The 27,588-nt window shown below is 46.3% G+C and overlaps 1 protein-coding gene across 1 annotated transcript; it reads right to left on the reverse strand.

Annotated features, from left to right (window-relative positions):
* Positions 1 to 1,054: 1,054 nt before the first annotated feature.
* On the reverse strand, positions 1,055 to 26,713 carry PLAT (plasminogen activator, tissue type). The gene is made up of 14 exons (XM_048513540.1): positions 26,541 to 26,713; positions 14,548 to 14,647; positions 13,684 to 13,711; positions 13,572 to 13,583; positions 11,507 to 11,638; positions 9,949 to 10,062; positions 9,151 to 9,325; positions 8,805 to 8,896; positions 8,422 to 8,593; positions 6,503 to 6,588; positions 5,935 to 6,130; positions 2,747 to 2,883; positions 2,521 to 2,661; positions 1,055 to 1,316 (listed from the first exon to the last, which is right to left on the reverse strand). The coding sequence occupies exons 2-14, from the start codon at positions 14,620 to 14,622 to the stop codon at positions 1,129 to 1,131; spliced, it is 1,548 nt and encodes a 515-aa protein (XP_048369497.1). The 5' UTR covers positions 14,623 to 14,647; positions 26,541 to 26,713; the 3' UTR covers positions 1,055 to 1,128.
* Between the last annotated feature and the right edge of the window lie 875 nt (positions 26,714 to 27,588).

The raw sequence follows: 27,588 nt of genomic DNA on the forward strand, positions 1-27,588 counted from the left end.
TGGGGGGGGGGGGGGGTGGGGGGGGGGGGGGGTGGGGGGGGGGGGGGGTGGGGGGGGGGGGGGGTGGGGGGGGGGGGGGGTGGGGGGGGGGGGGGGTGGGGGGGGGGGGGGGTGGGGGGGGGGGGGGGTGGGGGGGGGGGGGGGTGGGGGGGGGGGGGGGTGGGGGGGGGGGGGGGTGGGGGGGGGGGGGGGTGGGGGGGGGGGGGGGTGGGGGGGGGGGGGGGTGGGGGGGGGGGGGGGTGGGGGGGGGGGGGGGTGGGGGGGGGGGGGGGTGGGGGGGGGGGGGGGTGGGGGGGGGGGGGGGTGGGGGGGGGGGGGGGTGGGGGGGGGGGGGGGTGGGGGGGGGGGGGGGTGGGGGGGGGGGGGGGTGGGGGGGGGGGGGGGTGGGGGGGGGGGGGGGTGGGGGGGGGGGGGGGTGGGGGGGGGGGGGGGTGGGGGGGGGGGGGGGTGGGGGGGGGGGGGGGTGGGGGGGGGGGGGGGTGGGGGGGGGGGGGGGTGGGGGGGGGGGGGGGTGGGGGGGGGGGGGGGTGGGGGGGGGGGGGGGTGGGGGGGGGGGGGGGTGGGGGGGGGGGGGGGTGGGGGGGGGGGGGGGTGGGGGGGGGGGGGGGTGGGGGGGGGGGGGGGTGGGGGGGGGGGGGGGTGGGGGGGGGGGGGGGTGGGGGGGGGGGGGGGTGGGGGGGGGGGGGGCTGGGGGGGGGGGGGGGGGGGGGGGGGGGGGGGGGGGGGGGGGGGGGGGGGGGGGGGGGGGGGGGGGGGGGGGGGGGGGGGGGGGGGGGGGGGGGGGGGGGGGGGGGGGGGGGGGGGGGGGGGGGGGGGGGCGGGGGGGGGGGGGGGGGGGGGGGGGGGGGGGGGGGGGGGGGGGGGGGGGGGGGGGGGGGGCCAGCATGGCCAATTGGGCTGATGGGAATTGTAGTCCATAACATCTGGAGTGCCAAAGGTTCGCCACCACTGTGCTAAGATTTAGACTACAAAACTATGGGAGAATGGGTTTAGCCTTATCAACCTTATAATGCTATTTTCCAGACCTGAACTAGTCCAGGTGCTGGGATTATTTGAACTGCTGGGAAACCCATCTGGCTGTTTGCTGATAGAAACATGGTGCGTGACTAGATGACCTTTAGCCAGAACCTACAAAGAAATTCCACTATTTTTAGAACTTGGGTTTACCTTGCAGGCATCATCCAGCTGTCTGGTATCTCCTGCACACAACATGTTCTTTGTGACCGTCCTGTTAGAGAGTTGCTGGGGTGTGCAGCGGCTGTCCGGATATAGCCTCACATGACCTTCCTTGAGACGTTCCGAGTAGAAGGGAGAAACTGGTGAAAGAGAGAAAACTAAATGTGCAGCAACATAGTGTAGGAACTGCCCATCCCTGCACGAGCTCCATGACTTCTTTTCACATCCTCCCCCACCTCTTGTTTAAATTTGAAAAATCGAGATGAAGCAGAGAAGTATTTTGAGTTCTTGCAGATGAAGATCAGGACTGAGATGATCTGACTTGCTCTAACGAAAGCCAGATGTCCTCCTAGTACATCAAACAGCTCAGTCATACAGAACAGTAAAGTAACCAGATAGGAATGTGGCATGATGCTGGCAGGGGATGATGGGGACTGTAGTCCATAACATCTGGAGGGCCGCGAGTTTGACACCTGTGCTATAGGGCAAGGGTGTCAATCATGCAGCCCGGGGGTCGCATCTGGTCCCTTGAGAGAGCTTATCAGACCCAAGAGCCAGCTCAGAAAAGCCCTTCTCCCTCCCTGATCTGGCTCGGGGAGGCCACTGTATGGTGCCCAGTCCAGGCAGCCACCCCACCCTGCTCCTGATCTGGCCTGGCAAGTCACACTTCCCCCTCCCCCCATGCCAATCTGGCCTGGCAAGCTTGGTGTGATGCAATGATGTAATCCCCCTCATGCTGATCTGAGATAGCAAACCTGCCAGCTGAGGCAGCCTCACCTCTCAGTGCCAACCACCTCCCCCAATGCCAATCTGGGCCGATGAAGCTGCTGCAGGTTTGCCAGCTGAAGCTTTCATACACACATGCACACACACCCAGCCTGATCTAGGCTGGAGAACATGATGGGGGCTCACCAGCTGCGTTAGCCACCCCAATTAAGTCATATTTATATCATATTCAGCCAGATGTCCAAATGAGTTTTGGACATCTGACACACAACCAATGAGTTTAACACTCCTGCCATGGAGGAAAGAGGCTTGTTTAAGGAGTTGTCATCATTGCCAAGGCTATTTCTCCAGCTACAAAAGGGATGAGACCTGTGATCTTTTCATCTAATCAAGTGGCCTGAATTTTAGCAAGTACAAAATCCATTCTAGGGTGCCTCTAGTCTTGCCAAGACAACCACCTTGAATGGTGAATTGTGGGTGCCATAAAGGGAGGCATGATGAGAGACCGATGACTCCAAACACAGAAGTGGTCTAGGAAAATATTCCAGCCATTGAGTCTAGAGCTTTTCCTCAGCACAGCTACTACAGGGGAGGGTAATGGAGCACAGCCATTCTTACATTCTTCATGTTTGCCGTAGCCTGAGATCTCACACTCTGTCCAGGCGGGCAGTTTCAGCCCAGGCTCTGGGAGGCAGGCGGCACGAACAGTGTCTGTTTCTTTTGCACACGTTTCTGACTGGGACTTCAGTTTCAGCAAAACTGGGGGGAAGAAGGGAGAGAGTTCATAGGTATTAAGGTGAAAATGTTGCATCTGCTTCAACAGGTAAGTAGGGATTATTCTTACCAATATCATTGTCATATGTGTTTCGGTCAAAGTTTTCATGCATAATATATTTTTCCACTTCAAACTTCTGCTCATCTTCTTGGGGGATCACACGGGAAGTCCTGCCCAATATAACCTTGAGGCGATTGACAACAAACCTGCAGAATAGAAGATTATTCCACTGTAGTCAGCAAGTTTCATGTTCAGTAACGCTTCCTTTGAAGGTGATGACTCCACTTTCCTAGATCCACTTTCCATGATCTGAAAAGTTAACCTAGCACAGAGGTTGGAAGTAAGAGCTGGAAGCTTTTCTGCTTTCAGCCTGGCCACAAACACACAAGGGTGGTCTCCCGCAAACTTCTTCCTCATCCTCTCCTGCGCTCACTTCATAGGTAATACTTGTCAACATACAGATTATTAATATATGAGAGACACTATGGGTCCTAGAAAAACTGAATTTCTGGATGCTGAAATACCATATTCTACTACCGGGAAACCAAATTCTGCAGTTAGGATAAGCTGTACAAATGAAATACATTTGCACAAGTTTACAGAGTTTTCCTGTTCTGTTCTGCTTCCATATTCTAGGTTTTGAAATAAATTTGGAATGGTTTGCCAATTAAGAGATCGGGGAGAAAGGAGAATGGGAATTCAAAAAACATACTGGGACTTATTTGAAAGATACAGTCACCCACCTTTCAATCAAATACTCTTCGAGGTAGCTAAGAAGCAAATGATTAAAGCAATCCTGCCACCTAAAAATCCAATCTGCAACCACTGGGATTCTAACTAGTGGCAATGCATCTCTTCCCTCACTAATGTGGTCTCAGGGTCCTAGCAGTAGGAGCAATGGCCTTTCTGGCAAGTATTGTGGAATGAAGAGGAAGCAATTTCTCAGAAATTGTGGCTCTATGCATAGTGTCTGGGGCAAGGCTGGCGTTCTCATTGTCCTTTGGGGGCGGGGGCAGGGATGGGGAGGGCTAAGGCAGGGACAGCTACCTCCTAGTGGCTACTTCTTCCTCTCAACAGATTATTGAATGTTCATGAGAACCTGCCATTAAGAGGGAGATAAACTTTTCACTTTTCCAAATGAAGGGTAAGATTTTTTGGAACGCCATGGCAAGCTATTTCCACATGAGGATTTTTCCTGCATGGAACACAGCGTGCCCCCCAAATTCAGTGGGAACATCCACATGATGCTGTGTTCGCTGAGCTCTGGTCTTCCCAGAACTGCCTTCTTTTAACTGGACCTAGTTTAATCTGGTTCAGAGTGAGAACTACAGGGCAACAGCAGGAGGAACATTAGTATGGGCATCCCAGCCCTCGGCATTATGGGGAGTGAGGAGCAAAGCTAAGCTCCTCTTTCAGAAATGGTGTGGAGCAGCTTGCTGTAGCATGCTGCCCTCACTTTGGTCCTTTCAAGGGCTTCCCCCCACTTTTGTCAAACTGCAATGAAGCTACAGAATGGCTCAACAGAGAAAGTGAAGGGTTCTGTGTGGGGCAATGACCTCTGCACTTTTGCACAGAAATGTTTTTGGATAGAAACAACCTCACCTTTAGTTGTTAAATATATTTACTTCCTTTTTATAGCAAATTATAAATCATGCATAATTTTCTGGTTTCCTTGGAATGTCCTTCTTTTTATTCTTCTGAAACTTGTATGGTTTTATTCCATGCTTTACTATTGGTCTATTAAGAGGCTAATGTTACCCTTAACAGATAAATCTGAACCTGCACAGGTGTGATGGAGGCAAAGGGGAGGCAGCATCAGGTGACATGGAGCATATGGATGCCACTCCCACCCATCCCAAAAATACTGCTGCTGTGGAGTGGGTCTTGTTTTTGTGCCCCCAAGCAGATGCCCCAGCCCCCAGTTAGCAGGCTGCATTTGCACAACAATACAAAAAGTCCTCCCGATAACAATTTTTTTCTTTTGCTGAGACTTGGACAGGGCCATATCTCAGTGGAAAAGCATATATGTGTCATGAAGAACATCCAAGGTTTAAATTCCAGCAACCCAAATTAGCTGGGCTGGGAAAGATCCCTGCTTGAAGTCATAAAGCCTAGACTGATCTGTGGGGCTGACTCATCAAGCAGCTGCCCGTGTTGCTGTTAGAAAACACAATCTCTTGCCAAAGGAGAAAAGGCTCTATACTTTTGAGTTTCTTGAGACCACAAAGGAGTGGGGTTATAAAGTCTGGAGAACAAAGCAGACTTTACAAAATATACTAATCTAAGTGAACGACTTCCACAGTACACTTAATAGCATATGCAAAACAAGGAGCCAAGGTTCAATGGCACAGAATGTCCTCTGCATGCAAAAGGTCCTCAGGTTCAGTCCCTGGCGTCTCCAGTTAAAAGGAACAGGTTTTTATTTACTTGTTTATTTAATTTGAGAGGGTCTTATGCCACCTGGTCAGAGTACTGCTAGTTGGTGAGGTGGCAGACCTCTGCCCAAGATCCTGGACAGCCACTGCCAGTCTTATTAGACAGTAATGACCTTGACAGGCCAGTGTTTTGACTTGGTATAAGGCAAATTCATAGGCTAATATGGAACATTAAATGTTCTGCTTTTGGTAAGCTGTTATGTCCCTCCTGCAGGTGATCTGGAGTAGCTCTTGGGACTTAAACCTGGGATTAAGATTTTGGATAGACCATAGTCCAGTGATGGCGAACCTTTGGCACTCCAGATGTTATGGACTACAATTCCCATCAGCCCCTGCCAGCATGGCCAATTGGGAATTGTAGTCCATATGGGAATTGTAGGGAATTGTGGTCCATAACATCTGGAGTGCCAAAGGTTCACCACCACGGCCATAGTCTGTGCTCCCAGGCTCTGGCTGAGTCAGTTATCAAGGCTGGACTCACAGCACCCCCTGTGCTGGCAAAAATCACTGCAGGCTTGAGAATACAGATGCTACAATAAAGGCCGCTGCTGCAGTCAGAGGTTACAAATTCAACAGGCATGGACAGCAACATGTCTGGAAGCCATTCCACTAAGTCAGGCCTCCAGGGGCATTTTGAGAACAATTTCATGTTGCCTTATGTGTGCTATTCCCTTTCAGCTTATGAAATTCTGGTGGAATACTGTAGTTGAATGACAGGTCACCCTGCTGCTTAGAGACTTCCTAGATAGCAGGAAATCTAGAGAAGACTTCCTAGATAGCAGGAAATCCAGAGAAGACCCATCAAGCATCCTGGTTCCTTACCTTTCCTCAAAACAATGGGCTGCTGAGAGGACCCAGCAGGAACTGATTAGGATCCCTCCACATAAAAAGTGCTCTCCACGTACTCTGCGGTACCGGGTAAAAATGGCTGCCTGCCAAGGATGTGACTGGATCTGTGAATAGAGACCTCCTTTGATCCGGAACAGGGCCTCCTTGTGCTGTCTCAATCCACAGGTGGCTGTAGAGGTGAAGAAGAGAAATTTAAGGAATTGCACAATGGTCATGCCATCCCCTGAAGCTAATATTATTGCCAGGAAAGAGTTCTGGGCAGAAGACTAGGAGCAGATCTACACCACAACCGGATAGATAGAATGTCCCCTTTCTCTGGGGAACTCTGATTATAGATCTGTGGTGTGGACCAAGCTCAAACTACAACTCCCAAGATTTCTGGGGAGAAGAAATCATCATTAAACCAGCAGAACACTAACATTGCATCAGCCCCAGAGATGCTACTTTTGTTGTAATGTGGATAGCATTAGGTCTGGCTGCAACCAGCTAATAGTTATAGCTCAGGCTGGGCAAAGAAGGCACTACAGCAGCATTTGCTTACAGCAAACAGGCACACTGCAGAGTTCCCATTGTGTCCGGCCGCCCTTCAGGACATGGCACCAGGGCCTGGTTTCATTGTCTGGATTCCTGAAATACACACAAGAGAGAAAGGGGATATTTCAGGGGTTGACTCTTTCCCAAGATGCCACAGATAGGAACGTCTCATTTATCAGGAAGGGCCACAGCTCAGCAGCAGGGCTTCTACTTGGCATGCCAAAATCTCTGGTATTTCCAGTTGAAACACAGGTGTCAAACTCGCGCCCATCCAGATGTTATAGACCACAGTTCCCATCTTCCCCTGCCAGCATCATGCTGGCAAGGGATGATGGGAATTGTAGTCCATAACATCCGGTGGGCCGCGAGTTTGACACCTATGAGTTAAAAGATTTGATAGTAGGTGATGTGGAAGACCTCTGCCTAAGACATTGGAAGAGCCACTGCCAATCCAAGTAGACAGTTCTGACCCTGATGGACCAAGGGTCTGGTTCATTACAAGGCAACTTTATCTATTCATGTATGTTTGGGTATGGGCCCCAGCACTGAGTAGCAGTAAGAAACTGGATGAAGTGGCTCCTCCCATTTTCTGCTCTGAGCACCCTAAGGCATGCAGTACTGGTAAGCACAGGTGTACCAGGGGGAACATTTATGGGTCTCATGTGACCCATGCCTTGTCTCACCTGGGTTGTAATGCTTCATTCCTCTCCTCTCACAAGCTGGGTACTACAGTCTACCCACCTGGCCCACTTCCTCTTTTCCTCCCTCCCCCGCAAGCCACAAGCCCGCCCACTCACTTCCCAGCTTGCATGGAGCGAGCACCAGCCGGCTACGGTTTTCCAACTCTTTTCTCCCTAAGCTACCTGCCTGGCTTTCACTCACTGCCTGGCCACCCATTCACTTGTGGCCTGGACAGCACACCTCCTCCCTTCCTCCCTCCACCACAAGCCACCTAGCCCACTTGCTTGCTGCCCAGCCAGTCCGCTTGTTTGCTGCCCAGCCAGTCCGCTTGTTTGCTTGCTCCCTCCCTCACAAGTGCCCAGCCAGCCCACTCTCTTTGCTGCTCCCAATTCTCCTCCCTGCCTCCAGGTGCCTCAGCCGCACCTCTCTACTCCAAGATGCCTTTGGTTAGCCCAGCCAATCCACCTCCTCCCTTCCTCCCTCCCTCCCCCACAAGCCACCCAACCCGCTTGCTCACTGCCTGGTGGGCCCGCCCACCCACTCACTGTCTGGCTGCTGCTTTAGAGAGGTAGAGGTTGGGTACAACTTTGGGACAAGGGTGCAAGTTTGGGTAGCCCTGCAGGGGGATCCAATTCAGTATTTGCACCAGGTGCCATTGTATGCAGGAACGCCACTGCTGCTAAGACATTTAAGGGTGTGGAGCACAGTTAAAAATCCCCAAGTCAGCCCTGAGGCCATAGACCAGTCTCATGACCCAGGCGCCATACATTACAATACATTTTAAGCAAGTTTACTCTAAAAATATCTTCAGTCACTCTTGGGACATAAGTATAAAAAGGGAGATCAATAATGCTTTGCAAGGTTGCTCTGAAGATTGGGGAAGCTCTCAGAGGCTGCGCAGAAGAGCTTGCTCAGATAGCTACGACTCTGACCACCCCTTTGGAAACATGATTTCCTATAGGCCAAAGAAGAAACAACTGCCTGGTCAAAGGCTTTCATGGCCGGATTCAACTGGTTCTGGTGGGTTTTCCGGACTGTGTCCTGTGTGTAACACACTTCCCTCTGTGATACACCTCTGAAGATGCCAGCCACAGATGAAGGCGAAACATTAGGAACAAGATCCCCCAGACCACGGCCACGCAGCCCGGAAAACCCACCAGAACTAACTGCCAGTTGGCTTTTATGTGGTCACACAATGCATTTTTAAAGATAGGGCTACGAAGAGGAAGTGGGGACTCCATTTACCGGCAGTAGTTGTGGCTGCCAAGGCCTAGCTGCTGTGCGTTGGACTTCCAGGCAGTGTAGACCTTGTTAGTGAGAATTTTGGAGTCCCATCTCAAGCAAGTGGCGCCAGAATCCGTGCGGCTGTGTCTGCCTCGATAATCAGTGCCCCTTCCAGAAACACAGTCATCATTTCCTGTGACAAAAGTGAGAAAAATGGCAACTTTAATAGGAAACAGCCAGTCATGAACATGGAACAATACAGAAGATTCAGCCTCTTCCTCCTTTCATCTGTTTTCTCCCTCACCTTGTCAGATTATAAGATCCTGGGGCAAGGACCTGCTCCCCCAATGCCATTTTCATGGTCTAAACCTTCTCCTTCCCTTCAGAGGGAGCCATTCACTTACTCTTGGAGCAGGAAGAGATGGTGCAATATTCCCAGGTATACAACCCTGCTTTGAAAACATGGCACCAGGGTTTGGTGTCCCCATCTGGATTTCTAGAGAGAAAGTACGAAAATACCATTTAGCACCATCGAAGTGGCTAACTCGGCATTTAAAAAAAAAAACAGCCTCACAAAAACCAAACCAAATTTTGTAAGAAAAAATATATTCATGTAGACCCATGTTTGACAACTGCAGCTTCCTGCACCCAGCTTAGATATGGGAGGGCAATTCAGACACAGGTTGTGAAGGAGAGATGGAATATTTGGTAGGCTATGTTCACAGACCAGCCCCAAGTCAGGTTTCTCACCGGCAGTAGTTGTGATTGCCGAGGCCCAACTCCATGGCATCCACCCGGCGCCCATTGTACCGCTTCTGTGCCAAGGCACTAATGTTCCAGTTTAAGCACTCGGCTCCACTTTCAGTTGTGCTCCACATTCCCCTGTATGTTACTCCGGCATCATTGTAACATGTAGCTTCGGCATCTGTACCAGAATATGAAAAAAGAATCACTCGTGCTAGTCCATTTGGTTGTTGCAAGTTCCATACAGCAGGGCCCTAATACGGAGGGCATTGCTGCACACGCCTCTATTCCTGAGTCAGCTCTGCACTGGCAGACCATGAATAATTCAATTAGGATAGCAGACTGGAGGAGCCACAGCTGCTGGGGTCTGGATGGAGCTGGAGGGATACTTATACCTGATTATGACAGGCGAATGTTATAAAATGTGTGGCAAGAACTGTGCAAGATTGGAAGTTCTGTATTGGAGATACGGTAATTTTCCCATGCACTCTGAAGCTACTATAGGAGATCCTGGTCTAACTTCCAGAGAATACAGTGTATTATTCCATGCCACCACAGGTCAAATACTATGACCTTGATAAACTTTGTGCAGTGAAGCAGCTTGGCCTAGTTTTCATGGCTGTACATACTAAACTTTAGCTTCTTTAACCTTCTTTAGCTGTAGCCCAGCAGCATCTGCATTCGCTGTAACAGAATAATAAGAGGGGCTGGTGCTCCGCCACAGATCCACTACGCAGCATTAAACTCAAGTCAGGCCTTCTTTTGTTGGCACCCATTCATCATTCTCCAAGATGGCATACTCACCAATCTCACACTGCTTCCCAGAGAAGCCCGGAAGGCATGAGCAGATGAAGTGCCTAGGGGAATACAACGCCTCCTGGCAGATGCCCCTGTTGTAGCACTTATGCTGCGCACAGGCTGCCCAACAAAAACAAACACAGGCATGCTCAGTTTCCGACTTATGTGGTAGTTTGGATTCTCCTGCCCATATTTCCACTGCAGACTTAAACTGGCTTAGTCCTCATCCCCAAAGGGAACAAAGCCTAAAAATACAATATGGCACTTGTGCATCCTTTTGCTCTTTTGTCTTGAACTGGTCATTGTCTCCCCTCCTCTTGGAATTTGAATGGTAAGCCCCATGGGGCAGGATCTCTTCTGTTTGATTTAAACATAAGTGGTTCTTCAGAGAGTAATTTATTTAGATATTTATATCTCACTTTTCTTCCCTATAGAGACCCAAAGGGGTTTACATCATTTTTCCCTCTGCCATTTGAACCTTACAACAACCCCGTAGTGAGGCAGGTTGAGCTGAGGTCACTCAGTGAGTTTCCATGGTAGAGTAAGGTTTCCATGGTAGAATCTGGATTGTGTAATCTAGGGGTGGCCAACCTATGGTGCTCCAGATGTTCATGGACTACAATTCACATCAGTCCCTGCCAGCATGGCCAATTGGCATTGTAGTCCATGAACATCTGGAGCACCGTAGGTTCGCCACTCCTGGTGTAATCTAAGTACTCCAGTGAACTATCTCTTTATACTGGTGAGATCCCAAGGGCACTTTCACACACATTAAATAAGGCACTTTCAATGGACTTTGCAACTGGATTTTACTGTATGAAATGGCAAAATACACTTGCAAATGATTGATAAGCTCTTAGAAAGTGGATTGCAACCATAGAATTTAGCACGTGTGAAAGCACCTAGAGTTTTGTGGAGTCTCTAAAAATGTATTATGACAATAAGCTTCTGTGTCATAATAAATCTGTCAGGCTTCAAAGTTTCACAAGGCCCTGTTTTTGTTGTAACAGACTTCCAGGGGTACCTCTGTGAAATGTATACCGATAGACCCATTTAAAGAAACAAGCACTATAGTGCCATAGCAATTTCTCATTTTTTAAACAGAAGCTCATCAGCGTCATGAAAGAGAAAATGCCAACTGCAAGAAGACGGTGGAAGGGAAATAAGTGTCGATGTGGGCAAGACCTTTGAAAATATGCACCTTCCCGTTCAGAGGGCGTGCAAATGGATTTTGCTTCAGAAAACATAGTAAGCCGTTTTAAGAAAAAGCATGGCAAGGACAGGGAAAACCTGTGGATGCTCAAAACAGCACTCCAGTTTGGAAGCAAACGCAAAGAAAAATATCTGTGTGGAAGGAACCTTTGTTGAAACCATTTTTCAGCACACTTTGGAATTGTCGAAGGCTTTCACGGCCGGAATCACTTGGAATGTTTGTCTGTCTTCCCCCTGTATTTCTCAGAAGCATTTGAAGGAAACCAGGGCAGTTTTTCACCCTTACACCATCTCATTCATCACCCAATCTCAGTTTATTCCAATTTCTGTCTCATGAACAATCCAGACCTACCTTTGACAGGCACCACGTGGCAGCGGCTGCAGCCACTCTCGCACCGACAGTATTCAACACTTCTGTTCGCTAGGCGTAGCCAGCTTTCCCTTTGCTGGTAAATTCGTTGTGTGGAAGGGTCTCTACATATGGCTGCAGTCAAGAAACAGGAAGACCTCAGGAGAAGACAGACCCTGCAACTCCATTTACACCCACTCCATTTTCCTTCTCAACAATCTATGCCTCCCATATGGCCCCCCTTTCTTTGTCATGCTTTTTCTTCCCTCTATTGTATGTGGGGTGTAAAATGATTTGTAGCCTCTCCAGGGATACTTGTTCTGGTCAAAGGGAAGAGGAACGCCTTCCTTCTCTTCTGAATGCTTGGCAAGATTCACGTTTTGTCACATTATTCGTATATGAAATATCCAAAAATAATATTCAAAGGGGTGTTCTTAATTTGCACACAGAATTGCCATGCAAACATAACATTTTGCACCCTGATAAGATCAGAATTTTCTAACAAAACACGTTTCCAGTTCTCATTTCTGTAGAGAAAAGAATGACTATCAAACCCGCAAGCTAGAAAACAACAGGACGGGAGAAGTTCTTCCAGTGGTATTCCAGTAAAACCATTAACAGATTTTAATCTAATTTAATTGACTTCAGTGGACTTAGAAGGGCCAAACTTTGCTCAAGATAGCGCTGTTAGAATACGGAGAAGAGTAGACGACTTACAAATAAAGGTGCCCATTCAGACAAACAATATATGCATAAAGCACCACAATTCAAGCACCCCAAGCTTATCTTCGTAGATTCTTGTTACTCAACACAAACAGAGATAAACTATACAATATGTTTGTCCACCAGTCGGGTCAGAGTTCCCAGGAACTGACTCATTTCCCCCACAACCCCACGGCAGCGGTGGAGAATTTATTTACTCAAGAACCCCAGGATCTGATTCAAATTGGGACCACAACACCTGGCAAGGAAAGATTCCACTCTTCCCCCTTGCGCTATTTTCCCCAAGTTGAAACAACTGGGGAGGGCATGGGTGGGGCAGAAAGTGTTATTTTTCTCTATATTATGAATGTAAAATTCTGCATGCATACTTGTGTTTTCCTAGGGGAAAGTGAGCTGAGTGTGTGGAATGTTAAGACTTAACTTTCATCCAATATTGTCGCCCACTTTTGCCTTCCTTCCCACTATGCATGTTGGTCCACATAACATGTTAGTGCAGTGGTGGCGAACCTTTGGCACTCCAGATGTTATGGACTACAATTCCCATCAGCCCCTGCCAGCAGTACCTCACAACTGATCACACAAATTATACTTCACACAACTAACCAGAAATGATCTATCAGTCTAAAAATCTGCTATTCCAAAGCTGGTGATTAAATGTGATTGTCTTGACTAGTGTGACTGGGTATATCACTATTAGTTTGCACAACCTGCAACCTCAATGGCTAGAAAATCTATCAATGGTCTTTGGAAAGTCACACACAACAACTAGCAGAAGGATTAGTGAAGCAGTATGAAATAAGACAGATAAAGAATGCTAGGACATTTAGCAGAGCTGAATCTTGGAGACAACCTAGGCAGATGTAGCTGCAATGACTCCTTTTTTGGGGAATCTGGAGCAGGATTAACTGTTGAGGTGCCAGTTTTAGGAGCCTGCTTTTTTTCAGTATGTTCTGCTGATACATTTGTAAATAAACAGACAATTCAAGAGCTCTGCCTTGTTGCAACAGAACAGACCTTGTCAAGAGGCCATCTCTAGAAATTCCTGAAATTTGGGAACATGAGATGAGCTCTATAATTGCAACTGTATCTCATAACAAGACACAGCTGTCCCTGCTCTGTCCACAATACTGCTGCCTGTCCCTGACCCTACACAGTTCATTTCTTCCTAGCCTCTATACAGCTCTCGGTATCCTTTCCCATACCTCTTGTGAAAAGAATGTCACATATACTGAAACTCCAGATTTAATCCACTGCTACAGATTTCCACATTTGCTTAATTTTAATTGTAAAACCAGAGATGTTCTGGGGAAAGAATCCAGCTGTAGACATTATGAGCATGTAGTACATTTAGATCTAGCTCAGATCAGTCTTTGCAATGGGGTCCCCTTTTGCTTGTGTGGGAGATGGGTCCTGTCCCCTAGCTCCCACTCCAGTAAGCTTTGCCCAACCCCTCCCACCACCTTTCTTAACTCTCACAGGCAATTCCTATCCACCTGAATCCCACCATGAACCTAATCCCACCACCATAAGAAGTCACTTACAGACTACCACTATTTTCCAAGCTCAAGAGCAGTTTGCAGCATAGATCTGTAGCATCAGAGTACAATGCATAGCCAGTTCAGAACTGAGCGTGGGTAGCTTATAGGCCTCAAACTGCCTTTTTGTTTAAGCAACTTGTATACCTTTCTAAAAAATTAACCAAAACTGGTTTATAGAACAATTAGTTATAAGTGTATCCTTAAGGAGGGTCTATCCTTTCCCTGAATGTTCATTTTTCGCTTACAAAAGTAAGCTTCTAATCCTGTTCTTTTGAACACAAAGGAAAAGGATGGAGGCAGATTTCAAACTAGGGATGCCAACATTCAGGTGGGACCTGGGGATCACCTGGATCTGACATGAGTTAAAACACTCTGTGCTGTAGATACAAAAGTCAAGGATACCCAGAGGTCTCCTGAGGACCTTTACTTATGTCTGCATCTCCCGAGGTTTCCTGAACGTTTCATTCAAGCAAAAGCTCCCTCCTTGGCCTTAAGATTTTGTGGAAATTCTTAGTCACTGAATCACAAACAGGAGATAGCAGCCAAACACCCTTCTAGTTTTCTGGGCTCATTTTCACGCACTTAATTCAAATCAGAAGGCCAGAGTTGGACACAGCAACTACTAGGGGGTTCCCAGCAAAAATGTCTCATCCTAGCCTACTATTTGGAGAAACCCAAATCTGCGGCACAAGCAGCATTTTCCTGCTGGCACGCCAAGGTGCGTGGCAGCAGAAGGGGAGAGAAACCACAGCAGAAAATAGTGGCATGCTGGCAAAGCCTTACCTGGCACTGGAAAGCAGTGATTGCGCCCAACAGCAGCAAAAGTGGGAAGAATTTCTGTTCCAGTTTCATGGTCATGCTTTCCCCTCCAGAAGTAAAAAATCTAAAAAAGGAGGGGGAAAGGAAGAAGACAACACCTAATAAAGTTCTAATAAAACAAATCCACACCTGGAGGACAGGTCATGCATCACAAACACATGAACCAAGCAAAACAGCTTCGCTGTGGGAGCTTTGCAAACATTAATAGAACACACAGCAGATGGCTGGGAGAAGATTTGCTGGTTCAAGCACTGAAAGCAGAGCAGTCGCTGGAGTCCAGAAATGTTTACAGGCGGATTTAACGCTAGACTCATCCACTCAAGTAGTTTAACCTATCTTATAGTGTTGCCTCAGGCTTGTAGTTCCTATCCTGTTCCCTCCCTTTGGCTGGCTGCTGAAAGTAGGTTACTTGGCCTGAGAAGTGCGGCTTGTGGATTGTCTTGGTCACTGGTGCTTTGGCCTCCTTGACTCATTTCTCTGTAACCACAAAAGCCTCCCAAAGGCTCCCAAAGGTCTCCTCTTTGGGCTTCTACCCTTGCATTTTAAAAATATTGCCATCTTCATTTCTTTAGGTCCCCCGTAGTCACGGAAACAACTGATCCTTGTGGCAGCTGCCAGCTTGTCCATCTTCTCCCAAGAAAGAATGAGTGCTTTCCCCTTTTCCCCCCTTAAGTCTTTCACTATCCCAACATTGTTCTGTACACAGATGTGGCTACAGGTAAGACTTATAGTGGCAAAAAGACCTTTCTGCAGAGGTCCACTGGTGCTTGCAAGCTGCCAAAAGCAATGTGAGGTAATAATATTTATACCAATTTTATTGACTAGGGCAAGGATGTATATCTAAAGCATTATAAACTGTTATAAGTTGGTAATTAGATCCTCTCCCCCAGTCAAGGAACTTTCTGCTAATAAGAGTTCTATTACTGCAGTGGGTTAGAACTGCCCCTATGTGTTGGGAGGAAGAACCTAATTAACATAAATGCTTGTTAGTGTATATATTAATTAAACATTTTCTATATACTTGGGGCCTAATGCGTAAGCCTGGATTAAAATTGAAGAAGTAAAGAGAACAAAATAACAACCTACTGTGCAGTCCTAAACAGAGTTATATCCTTCCAAGTCCATGGAAGTAAATGGGTTTAGAAGGGAATAATTCTGTTTAGGACTGCATTGTTAAAATGTTACTTTTAAGGAACACTCTTCCAAGAGGAAACAATCTCTCCAAGTATTGTTCATTTGCATATATTAACTTTTGCATGAGAATCATCTGTCCTGAGTGGAAGATGTAAGGATTACCGTACCTTTCACATTGCAGGATGTCTCTGATTAGTTTATTGACAAAGCCCTATCTGATAAAAAAAGTGGAAACTACATTTGGCAAACAGCATCAGATAAACTTCCGCTTTGTTAGATATGAGCTGGCTTAGCACAGCAGTTAAGAAACTAAAGAATTATGTGGAAAGTGCTATTGCCTAGTTCAAATCTTGGCTTGGTCATAAATTCACTAGGTGTCTGTAGCTAGCCTCCCACCTGCAATGTGAGAATAATATTATTGACCTGTTTTGAACACTGAAAGGGTTGCATAAATTTATGCACATATTATGATGCTCTTCCATCCTGACTGTTATGGAAAGCATAATTCTGGAAACATTTACTTGAAATCTGATTTTGCTTCGTGTCAGAATAAACATTACACATGCCAGAAGTTTTATGTACTACCTGCCTCTCAAAAAGTTAATTTTTAAAAAAGCATTTATAATTCCAGAGGGATGAAACTTAGAAAGGAAATTCTGCACACATGCACATACATTCATCACTACTTTGAAAAAGGTACCTTCTGTATATTCCACAATGCCCAAGATGCAGTGCAACCGCAAGTTCATTATATAAGTGCTGTTTAACTGAGAAATGCTATAGTAGAAACGGGGGAGGCTCAAAGATTTCATCAGATAGATTCTCACAAAATTACACATGTAGTCTGCCAGGAAAAGGTCCTTAAATCCACCCTGAGTTGCTAGTGATCCTATTCAAGACATGTTTATAAATCTCAGAACACAGGTGGCATTATGCTAATCACACCAGAATAAATGAGGATCACAATGAGAGATACCACAACAATACAAATCAATCACTTTTCTTGCCTATTCAAGGAAATCAAATACCACAATCAAATAAAGTGCAAAAATCGTTTGCAAGATGAACATCTTTGACCTCAGTTTCTGCATCAAATTCCACAGGAAAGCCAGCTTGTAGCAGATGAGTAACAGAACTCTGAGGCTCTTCAATATCAGGCCAACAATTTAAGAGACATTTCACCTTTAACACAGAATTCAGCCTCTGCAGTTTAAAGCAAAGCTGATGAAGGTAATTAGAAAACTGTTGGTGGGATGGGAGCATAACAAATCAATTAGTCACCAGAGGCTAGAAAGCAAAGCAAAGAACAAAAGGGCTTTAGTTAAATAGAGCCAGGGCTGTTATTGAAGCAACTGACTGAGTTAACTATTTCACATCCTCTCCCATGTTTCAGACCAACCCCTTCTCTACTACACATAGTACAAGACTCATCTGCCTGTTGGATACAGGAAGTACTCTGCTTGTTCCACCTACATAAGTGCTGCCAAGTTGCTACAACCCCCCCAAAAAGGCTTTCAACAGGCAAGTAAGAAACTGAGATGATTTACCATTGCCTTCCTCTGCACTGTCTGCTTTGATGGTCTCCCATCTAATTATCAACCCTACTTAGCTCCTGAGAGCTGATAAGATTGGGCTATATACCTGCTGCCTTCCCCACCCCCCACCCCGCCTGTTCTGCATAAACTTCATGAATGGGGTGGGGGGTTTGTTTTTTGCCACCAAGCTGCAGTTGACTTATGATGACCCGATATAGAGTTTTCAAGGCAAGAGATGTTCACATGTTTGCCTTTGTAGTGATGCACTGCTGACCCAGCAGCACCGTGGTAGAACGTTGGGACGCCAACGGACCTACGGCCTTGCTGGTCGCACCGCACCCCCACTCCTCATCCCCCCATGAGTCACGGGTCATGAACTGCCTGGCTCAATCACCGGGCGCAGGGACAATGGTCTTGCCCCCAGGTGAGGATTAGGCTCAGACGCTTACGCTCCTCTCCGCACGTAGCCAGATGAGATCACGCATCACATGATGATCTCCCGACCTCCCGCTCTCCCGGAACTCCCCCCGGTCCTCCCTCCTACACGCCCCCGATAGAATAACAATAAAAGGTGCCAGGAACCGGCAGACGGGAGACTCGCTAGGAACACGGACCTCCGGTCTCCCGCTGCTGGCGATCTCCACCAGATGTTATCTCCGCGTCTCGTCTCGTTCTTACGCTGACCACGTGGGTCGACTACAGCCTTTGCCTCTGTGTAGCAACCATGCTATTCCTTGGTGGTGTCCCATCCGAATGCTAACCAGGGTTGACCCTCCTTAGCTTCTAAGACCGGTCTAGTCTGGACTTTTGTTTATAACAAAAATTTAAAAATTCCAGAACTTTCCAGCCAAAACATGTGAGAGCGATCAGTTAAGATGGCGCTTTTGTCTTTGAGCTTCACAATCGCTCTGTAAGGTTGCTTCCAAAATGGTACTCCCCCCCCCCACATGGAACACAGGAAGTCTCCAGTTTAAACTAGAGCAATCACACAATATCATTTTCATTCTGAGCACGACTCATGGGCCCACAAGGGGGCTTTTTCCTTTAAGTCAGTTCCAAGAAAAACCTCCTTTGATCCTGCTCTCAGAGGAAACTGTAAGGTTGCTGTGGGTGGAATATCCTTTAGGACAGCAGTTCCCAACCTTTTTTGTAAGGTGACCCACACGTCCAAAGTTACTTGGTATGGTGACCCAGATAGGGGTTTTTGACATTGGCACCATCTAGTTCAGCATTCCACTTTCTACAGTGGCCAACCAGATGTTTTTGAGAAACCAACAATTGTCACACAAAGGGAGCAGTTGCCTCCACTATAAACCCCTGGCACAGAGCATTTCAACATACACAGCTTTTGCACCAGGAGGTTAGATTCCAGCCTCTGACCGTCCTCTCCTTCTCCAGGATTCCACTCTAATTCCCCCTAAGGTTCTAAGAAACTCATCAGCACACATTTTACTTGACCAAAAATGTATGCAGTAAAGAAAAATAACAATTTACGGTATGTATGACATAGAATATATTGTTTCCAGGATCAAATTCAGTTTTCCAAATTACAAAAGAGAGCAATAGAAAAGGCAGGGACAATCGTGTGTGTGGGGTGTGTGTGTTAGTCTGTGACCCACTTTCAGAGACTTTTTGTAACCCACTTCTTGGTCCTGAACAGCAGGTTAGGAAACTCTGCATTAGAACACCATACCAGCAGCCTTTAATTAAGGAGGGGAGACCTAAGGTCTGCACTTTCTCCCCTCTCCCTTTAGACCCTTTAACTTTTTTTTCCTTATCCCAAAGCACAATTAAACTAGGAAAGGGAGTGGAAAGAAGATTGCCAGTCCTGGAGAAGAGGGAGGAAATATGATCTCTGTCACATCTGTGCTTCTGTGCAGACATTATAGAAGAAAAGGAGGAGGGATTGGGCAGTGGTGGTAATGAGCAGGGTAGGTATAGAGCTTTTGGATGCTGTTGCCACCCACCTTCACACCATTTGCTGCTGCTGCCATAACTGAGGTGCATTTTTGGAAGCAACTGAGGATGGAAAGAGGAGACTCTAAGGTCACTTTCAAGGCCAAACTAAGGTCTTTTAAGGCCAAACAGGATATGAACCTTGGCACCCATAATTCAGATGCAGCACAACAATATTAGCTCAGAAAAGAAAAGAAAAGTATTCCTCTCACCCTCCCCTGCTAAATGCTGCATCTGCTATAATTTTGCCCCTCCCACAGTTGTTGGTGTGAATATTATTAACACTGTGCCCACAAAGATGTTTTGATCAACTTGGTAGGCAGAGGATCAAATCCCTTCTCAAGTCCCTTTTTATGCTAATGCAGTTTAGAAGTGATTCATAGGAGAGGGATCTTGGTCAAGGAAAGTATTTGAACTTAAACACAAAACAAGAGACATTCTGCTTAGCTGTTAGCAATCACTCTGGTTCAAAGGATAACTGATCTGTGTGAGTAATGAAGGCAAGAATGCCCCGTTTCCAAGCCGGAAAAATCAAACAGAATATTCAGATCATGCAGGGCTAAAACCCACAACAAGGGAAATTACAGACTGCTTCTAACAGGACAGGTCCAAAGGATCTAAGCTAATTGAAATCCTGGAAGGAGGGACATCCTTTGCCTCAGACTATTTGGGCATTGGTGTCAATGATGGGGTGGGGTGGGGGGATTTCCCATGATCTATACAAAAGGAAAATTGTTGGCTTGCTTCATAGTTTTATCTTTGTATACAAAGATATTGTATACCACTGGTATGGAGGAATCAATGGAGAACATCTTTCAGCAACAAACATACTTGATCCTCTGTATTGCACACAAAAGGCAGGAGGGCAGGGATCCCAATGTCTGATGTGAAGCTTCAGGTTTTGGCCTTCTCAGGATCTTCAGGGAGAAATCTCAGGTGAGGGGCTAGAGCCAGGAGGAAAGACCTTTCTCTGCTTCATTTGAGAACTCCATGCCCTATGTCCATGCTTCTCTTAACCATCCTGTGCTGCCAAATTTCTTTCTTTTCCCTTTTTAAAATAACAAGTGAATCTGCATTACATGAGAAAAAAGACTCTAAATATATTGGAAGGGAAGGAAGAGGGCTCTGCTAAACCTCCCCCCCCACCCCCAAGTATTGGCTTTTTACACACACACACACACACACACACACACACACACACACACACACACACACACACATAGAGGGTGAACCAGCACAACTCTTGCTATATGCATCTCCCTGGTCTTTAAGATCCGCTTGACAGGTCTCAATTTGGATTCCATTTCCATATGAAGTTAAATTTTGCCAGGCCTGTCACCAGATCCTTCTGTGAGGTGGCCCTGCAGCTTCAAAGCCCATTTCCCAAGAGACCTCACCTCAGGCAGAGTTTTAAAAAAGAAACTCATTTGCAAAGGACAGGATTCAACATTGTCCCTTCTGTTTTTATTTCTGGGTGGCTGAGCAGCTTATCTTACATTTACGTACATTACCTCTAGTGCTTAGGCAATTAACAAATCTTATGAAAACCAAACAAGCCCAGTCCTTTCCCTTTTTTCAGTGTAAATAGTCCCCCTATCTGCATCTCTCCAGAGCAGTGCAGACCTAAAGGTCGCAAGGCTCCAGTCTTGGCTGTGGCTCCTGTCTACTTGTCAACATGGATGTTCAGAATGATAAGCTGTATCTAACGGGAACCACACAACCATTGCTGCATGAAGAATATAACAGTGTTTACGCGGCTGGAAGTCTAGTTTGGCAGCCACATGTCACTGGAACACAGAGATGAAAGAGATCAAAACACCATTCAGTTCAATCTTCTCCCCCCCACCCCCAATCATGCCAACCAGTTCCCAAGGCATGACCACTCATACACATCAGTCCACACAGAAGACAGACTACCATGTTCCACCAGTAGATGAGTCAAAGGGTGCACCCCAATAAGACAGCTACAGAGATCGTAGAAGCTATGAGGATCCAACTGTAATGGTGGTAAGTGATCCAGAAGACCCCTGCTGGAAACCCTGGAGAACCACTGCCAGTCAGAGTAGACAATATTGACCTTGATGAACCAATGGTCTGCTTCAGTATAATGCAGCTTCATGTGAAGCAAACAACCCAAGCCACTGCATTGTCAAGAGTTTCAAGGCTGGAATCAACTGGCGGCTGTGGGGTTTTTTGTGCTGTGTGGTCATGGTTTGGTAGGCCACACTCCTAACATTTTTCTTCTATGGCTTTCTTCAATGTCAGTCAAATATACTGAACCATTCAACCATGTAGCCTTCAGCAGTCAGATATATGAACAGAAGAAGCTGTCGTATTCTCATTGGTTTAAGCTGAAACCCTTCCTGAACTTGCTACCCAGGATCCATTCAACAGGAGATGCAGAATACTGAAGGGGCCATGGGGCTTGTGCATTTTATGCATGCAATGGATGTGTTCTCCCCGCTGAGTGATAGGTTTTTCCTGCAAATGCTTGATAAGGCTGGGTTCTGCACCAAAATAAGGTCACCTTCAGCCATGCAGCCATAGCAATGACTCTTGGCTCACTAGTTTTGGCTGCTGCTATGTGTTTTCATAGCCAGGCTTTCCTCCCCGTGGTCCAAGTATAATCCAGTATTAAAAAGGAGGAAAAACAGCTGCATAAGCATGAAAGAGTAAGCTGGGGCACACATTTCCCTTCATGAGGGTGCTGCCTGGCTGAATTTAAATGGAAATCAAAATATCACTTTTGGGGATGTTCATAAATAGACTGAAGGGAAAGGACTTGCTTTGAAGGAACCAATTCCAACTCTAAAGTTAAGAAGCATCAACAGCAAACAGCTGCTTTCCCACTATAGTGCCAGAGGGCACTGCGTAGTTTATTTTGTCCTCAGGTGGAAAAAGTGGCTCTCCTTGCAATGAATAACAGACTGCTTAACAGGACAAGAAAGTACGCTGTAGCATCCCTGCAGGTCAGAGCATCCTCCCTCGCTTGTTCAGCTGCGAGGCCTTTTAGCGTCTTCAGCCTCTTGTCATCCTCAGAAGTGAGAGAAGAGGACTCATCAGCTGCCTCTCCCTCATGGTCTACACAATTCCCCAGCTTTGGGAATTGTGGATCCAGCTTCTTATTGTTAGGACACAACTTCACAGTCCTGGGTTTTATGTACCACTGATGTTCATAACATAGTCCAAGCCTACCAGGTTGTGAGCAGAAATCAGCTTGGAGATAATGCAGAATACAGAGGCTATTTATGCTTTTGTGATTTTCCTTGCATTGAGTGTTCATTCCCTTCAGATTGGATTCTCAGATAGGCACACATTTCCCCCTTTCCTGAACTCACCGTGCCTCATATCTGAGAATTTCCATGGTTCTGAAACCTCTGAAAGCGCAACTTTTCTTCTCCCTTCACAGGGAGAGTGAAGGGAATCAACGTGCATTTCACTTTCTTCAGGTTTTCTTCTGGCTTTCCCTGCCCTCACAGCAGAAGTTCTTCCAGGTACCACTTCAGAAGGCTCAAAAGGGTCATTTTTTTGTTAAATTTTCACACTGAGGGTCTATTGCTTGAGCAATAGATCCTTGAAACTGACCTAAATTTTACATGGTATGGCAAATTAATGCCAAACCAAAGGCAACACCCCCCCTCCCCCCAGGCAGCAGGCAACTTCCCCACAGATAGAACAAGGAAGTTGGGCTCAGCTGGGGACACTTTAAACAACAAACTGTGGGGGAAACCCACTGAGAAGCAAACAGTTGAAGAGTAGGTAAGATGACCCAAAGACTGCAAGGCTATCATACTAATTTCAACTTTGCCAGTGACATTTTAAGCAGAGTTGCCCCTTCTAAGTCCAAAATTGGCTCATATGTCTGACAGTTTAATAACTCAGTAAAGCAAAGTTTAACCTCTTGAAAACACTACAGGGTCACCACAGGGTCACCATAAGTCAGCTGTGACTTGACAGCATACACACATACATACACACACTCAAGGCAAAGTTCCCTGACCTGGATGGTCTGAGCTAGCCATATCTTGTCAGATCTTGGAAGCTAAGCAGGGTCGCCCTTGGATATTATTTAAAGGGGAGACGATCAAGAAGTCTAGGACTGCTGCACAGAGACCTGCAATAGCAAACCACCTCTGAACATCTCTTGCCCACAAGGTTGCCATAAGTCAACGCAAGCTGGTTACTTCTGCATTTTGTCCAAAGGCTTATTCAAGGGACCATCTTGAATAAATGTGTTTAATATCAGAAAATTGTGCTAAAATTCACAAAGCCTTGTATTTTGGGGTTCTCTATTGGGGGAATAAAATGTGATTTGTATTTAAGCGTCTTAACTTGCATGCCTGTTTGATCCCACACAAAAAAAGCCTTAACCTCCAAAGTCTAATAAACTTAAAAAGGTCAATTTGCATTTGAAAGAATTCACAATAGGGATGAGGGACAAAACTAAGTCCTAATTTCAAAACCTGTATTTCTTCATGCCACAACGTTTTAGATGAAAAATTGACCATTACATTATCTTGCGAGTTCTCTGGGGATGCTACTAAAAACCTATATTTTGCTTTATTCAATATAACAGTCAAATACTCCAAGACCTTCAAAATTAAAAATGTTATGATGAAAATTAGACTTGAATAGTGCTATTAATCTCATTGCTGTTCCTCGACAGAATTGAAATACAAGATATTTGGGTAGAATATTGAGCATACTCTCAGCCTAACCTACCTCACAGGGTTGTTGTGAGAATAAAATGTAAGAGAAGAAAACATTGTACACTTTGGGTCCCAAAACCAGGATATAAATGAATGATAAATAAATAAAAGTTGCATGAACAGAAAGCTGATTGCACAATAAGGCAAGTAACCCTGGCTGTTGTCTGCTATGCCTTTAACAAAGAAACCATTAATGCATCTCTCTGTAATAGCACAACAGGGAACTGGGAAATTTATTACAGGCTAGCAAAGATGATTATAGAGAGTAACAATTAAAAAGAAGTCTAGCAGAAAAGACTAAGAACATAATCTTACATGAAACAGAGCTCAATTCATGCATGTTGCAGTTATTTATACTTAAAGAGATCAACAGAGAGGCAGATGAAAATCCAGACAAGATCTGCACCTAATATTATGTCTCACCATCTGGGGGGTTTAGCTAGATTGTTTTAAATGGTTTAATTATTTGTTTTTATTGATGGTTATTTATAGGTTTTTAAATGAATTTTATGTATGATTTTAGGCTTTATGCTATTGTAAACCGCCCTGAGCCCTTTGGGGGTAGGGCAGGGTATAAATATAAAAATAAATAAAAATAATTTTGCTCACAGAAGCTTGCTATTTTATATACTTGATGTCCAAAATGACAGGGACAGACAACAGTAATCTGAAGCCCTTGAAAAACTTTTCTGACCTGCAGTCCCCTTATCAACATATATTGACATGGATTTCTGGACAGGCAGTTCTGTTTGAAATTTCCCCTTATGTAGCTGACACTTCCTTGTTCATCCCTCTCCTCCTGCTCAAAAGCTTAATCATTACTGTTGTAAGACTTTGTGCAACCATACACATTCATAAAAAGCCTGAAAGACTTTTCTGTAGCAGCGCAGTCCTTTTAAGCCCACCCTTCTAAACCCACTGACTTCAGTGTACTTAGAAGGGTGTAATTCTGTATGGGGTTTGCATTCTGAGTGTTGTTTTCTCTAATGCGTTGGCCATGATAGCTACCTACTAATGTACAACCCTCACCTGTGGTCATTAAAAGGCAAAGGTGGGAGGGGGGAGTCAAGACTTCCCTGTGTAGATTTCGCCTAATATTGGCACAACAGGTTGCTGATGGAGGAGAGGGAGACAAAAGAGAACTCAATGCCTGCCAATTTCCCTGCACACAGAAAGCGTAGGCATTTTCCTGAGGAGTATTCCCTCCTGCATATAAACCCTCACAAGGTCCAGGCTCTTCTGCCCTTGCACTGTGGCTCCACGAGCCGAGCCGCCGGCCCCATCCTTGCCTGCCCTGGAGGCAGCAGGGCGGACGCAACAACTGCCCATGGTCGGCTGGGCTGCGCTGTGGGCTTCCCCTCTCGCCTGGCCTGTTGGAGCAGGGTGGGCGCTTTCCCGGCGGCCGGCAAGGCCGAACCACCGGCTTCATCCTTGCCCGCCCTGCAGGCAGCAGGGTGGGTGCATCCATGTGCTTCTCAGAATGAACGGAGTAAAAGGTAAAAAAAAACCCCTATATATATAGTGTTATCTTTATTTTAAATGTCAAAAATTATTTGCGGCTCCAAGTGTTTTCTTTTCCCATGGAAAACGGGTCCAAATGGCTCTTTGAGTGTTAAAGGTTCCCTACCCCTGGTCCAGGGAAATTCACCCAAGATTTTTGTTCTTTCTGTGACCTGCAAGTGTCTCACTCTCTCTTGTGTGCCTGGAAGGTGTGAGAGGGCAAAACTCTGATGTCATGCTCCATGAGCCGGAGAAACCTTTTCAGAGACCTGAGCTGAACAGCCCCCCCTCCTCCCAACCCCTTTCAAGTTCTAACTTCCCTCAGGAACAATGCAAGACAGTATCCAAGCCTTGTGTCCCAGATCTTTCTCCTTTTAACATCTGCCTCCTTTTGTTTTACCTCTTTCTCTACACAGGACTTCCTTTGAGTTCTGCACTACCCCTCCTCTCATGACTGGGGAGGACAGATGGGGGCAAAGAAAGATGGAAGAGGCAAAGCAAGCATAGATACTGCTCTTTCTGCTGTGTTCTGTACTTTTTGTTTTGCAACGGGTTGTTAACAAATGTGATTTGAGGCTTTAACGCTTTAGAGCTTTGATCGGAAGGCAGCCTCACTAAACTCAGTGCATGGCTGCAACCCTAAACACAGCAAAAAGTCCTACTGACTTCAGAGGAGATTAATTCTACGTTAAACAAAATAACAGCTGTAAAAACACTTTGGGAAGGGTTTTCATAAACCAAATTGTACCACATCTCAATCAACGGTCTGGAATGCAGAGATTGGATGCAAGTGCAGCCTCTTCCCTGCAGCAGCATCTGCAAGCAGAAGCGGGAGTTATTTATGCACTCTTTCTAGTGTCCCTTCTCTCACATGCAGGTCGTCAGCTAGAGCTCCACAGCTAGTTTCTACACTGGAACCTCTGGAACAAATAAAAGCAACAACAAAGAATGCCTCAGCTCTGGCAGTGAACTTTTCCTCACCTAAGCACACCAAGACCCCCTGCATCTGTAGTTAGGAAGAAGAACTTAACCATGTGGCTTCTAAGAAGCTGGCCCCTCTCCTCAACCTGCCCTCCAGGGAACCATCACACAAAGAAACTGTGCATAGCAGAGTGACACATACCTTGTATTGGCCTCTCACGTCACCTTCTACCGAGGACTTTGTCCCAGTATATTTCTTCCAGCAGAGATGCTTTTCTTTCATCCGACCAGCAAATCGTCTCCTCTCTTTCTGTCTTCTCTCTAAGGATCACCGGTATCAGCTTCGGCTTAAAAACCTGCAGCCAGAGGGCTGGGCCAGCACTGCGGTCTCAGAGGCGGGGCCAAGAAAACTATCCATTCTGTAGTAGCCGAGAAAGAGAGTGATACTGGGGAGAATAAAAGAAGCAAGTGAGCTGCAGAGGAGAATGAGGAAATCGTTCTGGTGAAGTCAACCAGCAGTCATCTATTCATGACTTCACGGTGATGTTTCTCCACAGATATTTTACCTATTCTCAGGAAATGGGCAGAGACCACCAGTATCTGTCCCCCACCCCTTTTTTCCAGGCAGTCCAACCTTAAGGTGAAAGGGCCACTCGAAACAACAGATTTCACAAGGGACTGTTGGTTGGGGGAAAGGGAAGGGAGACCGCTTTAGATGACAAGAAGTTTACAGAAGTATTATATACAGTGTGGAGAGAATAAAATGTTTTGGCAACTCTCAAAACACTAGAATTTGCTATCAACCAATCAAATGAACTGACAGTCAAGTTCTGACAGACAAAAAGAAAGACTTCTTCAGCTGATGCATACTTGTATGTTCAAGTTTTGGTGCCACTGGCCACTAACTTAAAGAAATGAGACAAGTTCCTGGATAGGATTCTTCAGTAGCTTCTAGGAAATGAAAGCTAAGTGGAACCTCCATGTTCAGAGGCAATGTATCTCTGAATAACAGAGGCAAGAGGGAGGATGACAATTCCCTTAATGCCCTGCTTATGAATTTCTAAGTAGCATCTGGGCTGAAAAGTGTAGAAAAATGATTGCTGGCATAAATGAATATTTGGTCATATCTGGAAAGGCAACTGTTAAGAGTGATAGAATTGGGAAGCAAATAATTTTGTTTTAATTTTGTTAAATTTATATCCCCTCTCTTTTTGACTATTGTCAGACTCAGTACAACCCAACAGAAATTA

This window comes from Sphaerodactylus townsendi, linkage group LG12 (assembly GCF_021028975.2).
Source record: "Sphaerodactylus townsendi isolate TG3544 linkage group LG12, MPM_Stown_v2.3, whole genome shotgun sequence".
NCBI lineage: Eukaryota > Metazoa > Chordata > Lepidosauria > Squamata > Sphaerodactylidae > Sphaerodactylus > Sphaerodactylus townsendi.

Excerpts from the sequence above, each read along its gene's own strand:
- PLAT (XM_048513540.1), bottom strand. The coding sequence starts at position 14,622 with ATGACCATGAAACTGGAACAGAAATTCTTCCCACTTTTGCTGCTGTTG. Across the intron at positions 10,063-11,506 it reads CCACGTGGTGCCTGTCAAAG|CCTGTGCGCAGCATAAGTGC; the intron begins GTAGGTCTGGAT and ends TTTGTTGGGCAG. Across the intron at positions 6,131-6,502 it reads CTGCAGTGTGCCTGTTTGCT|CCACCTGTGGATTGAGACAG; the intron begins GTAAGCAAATGC and ends TCACCTCTACAG.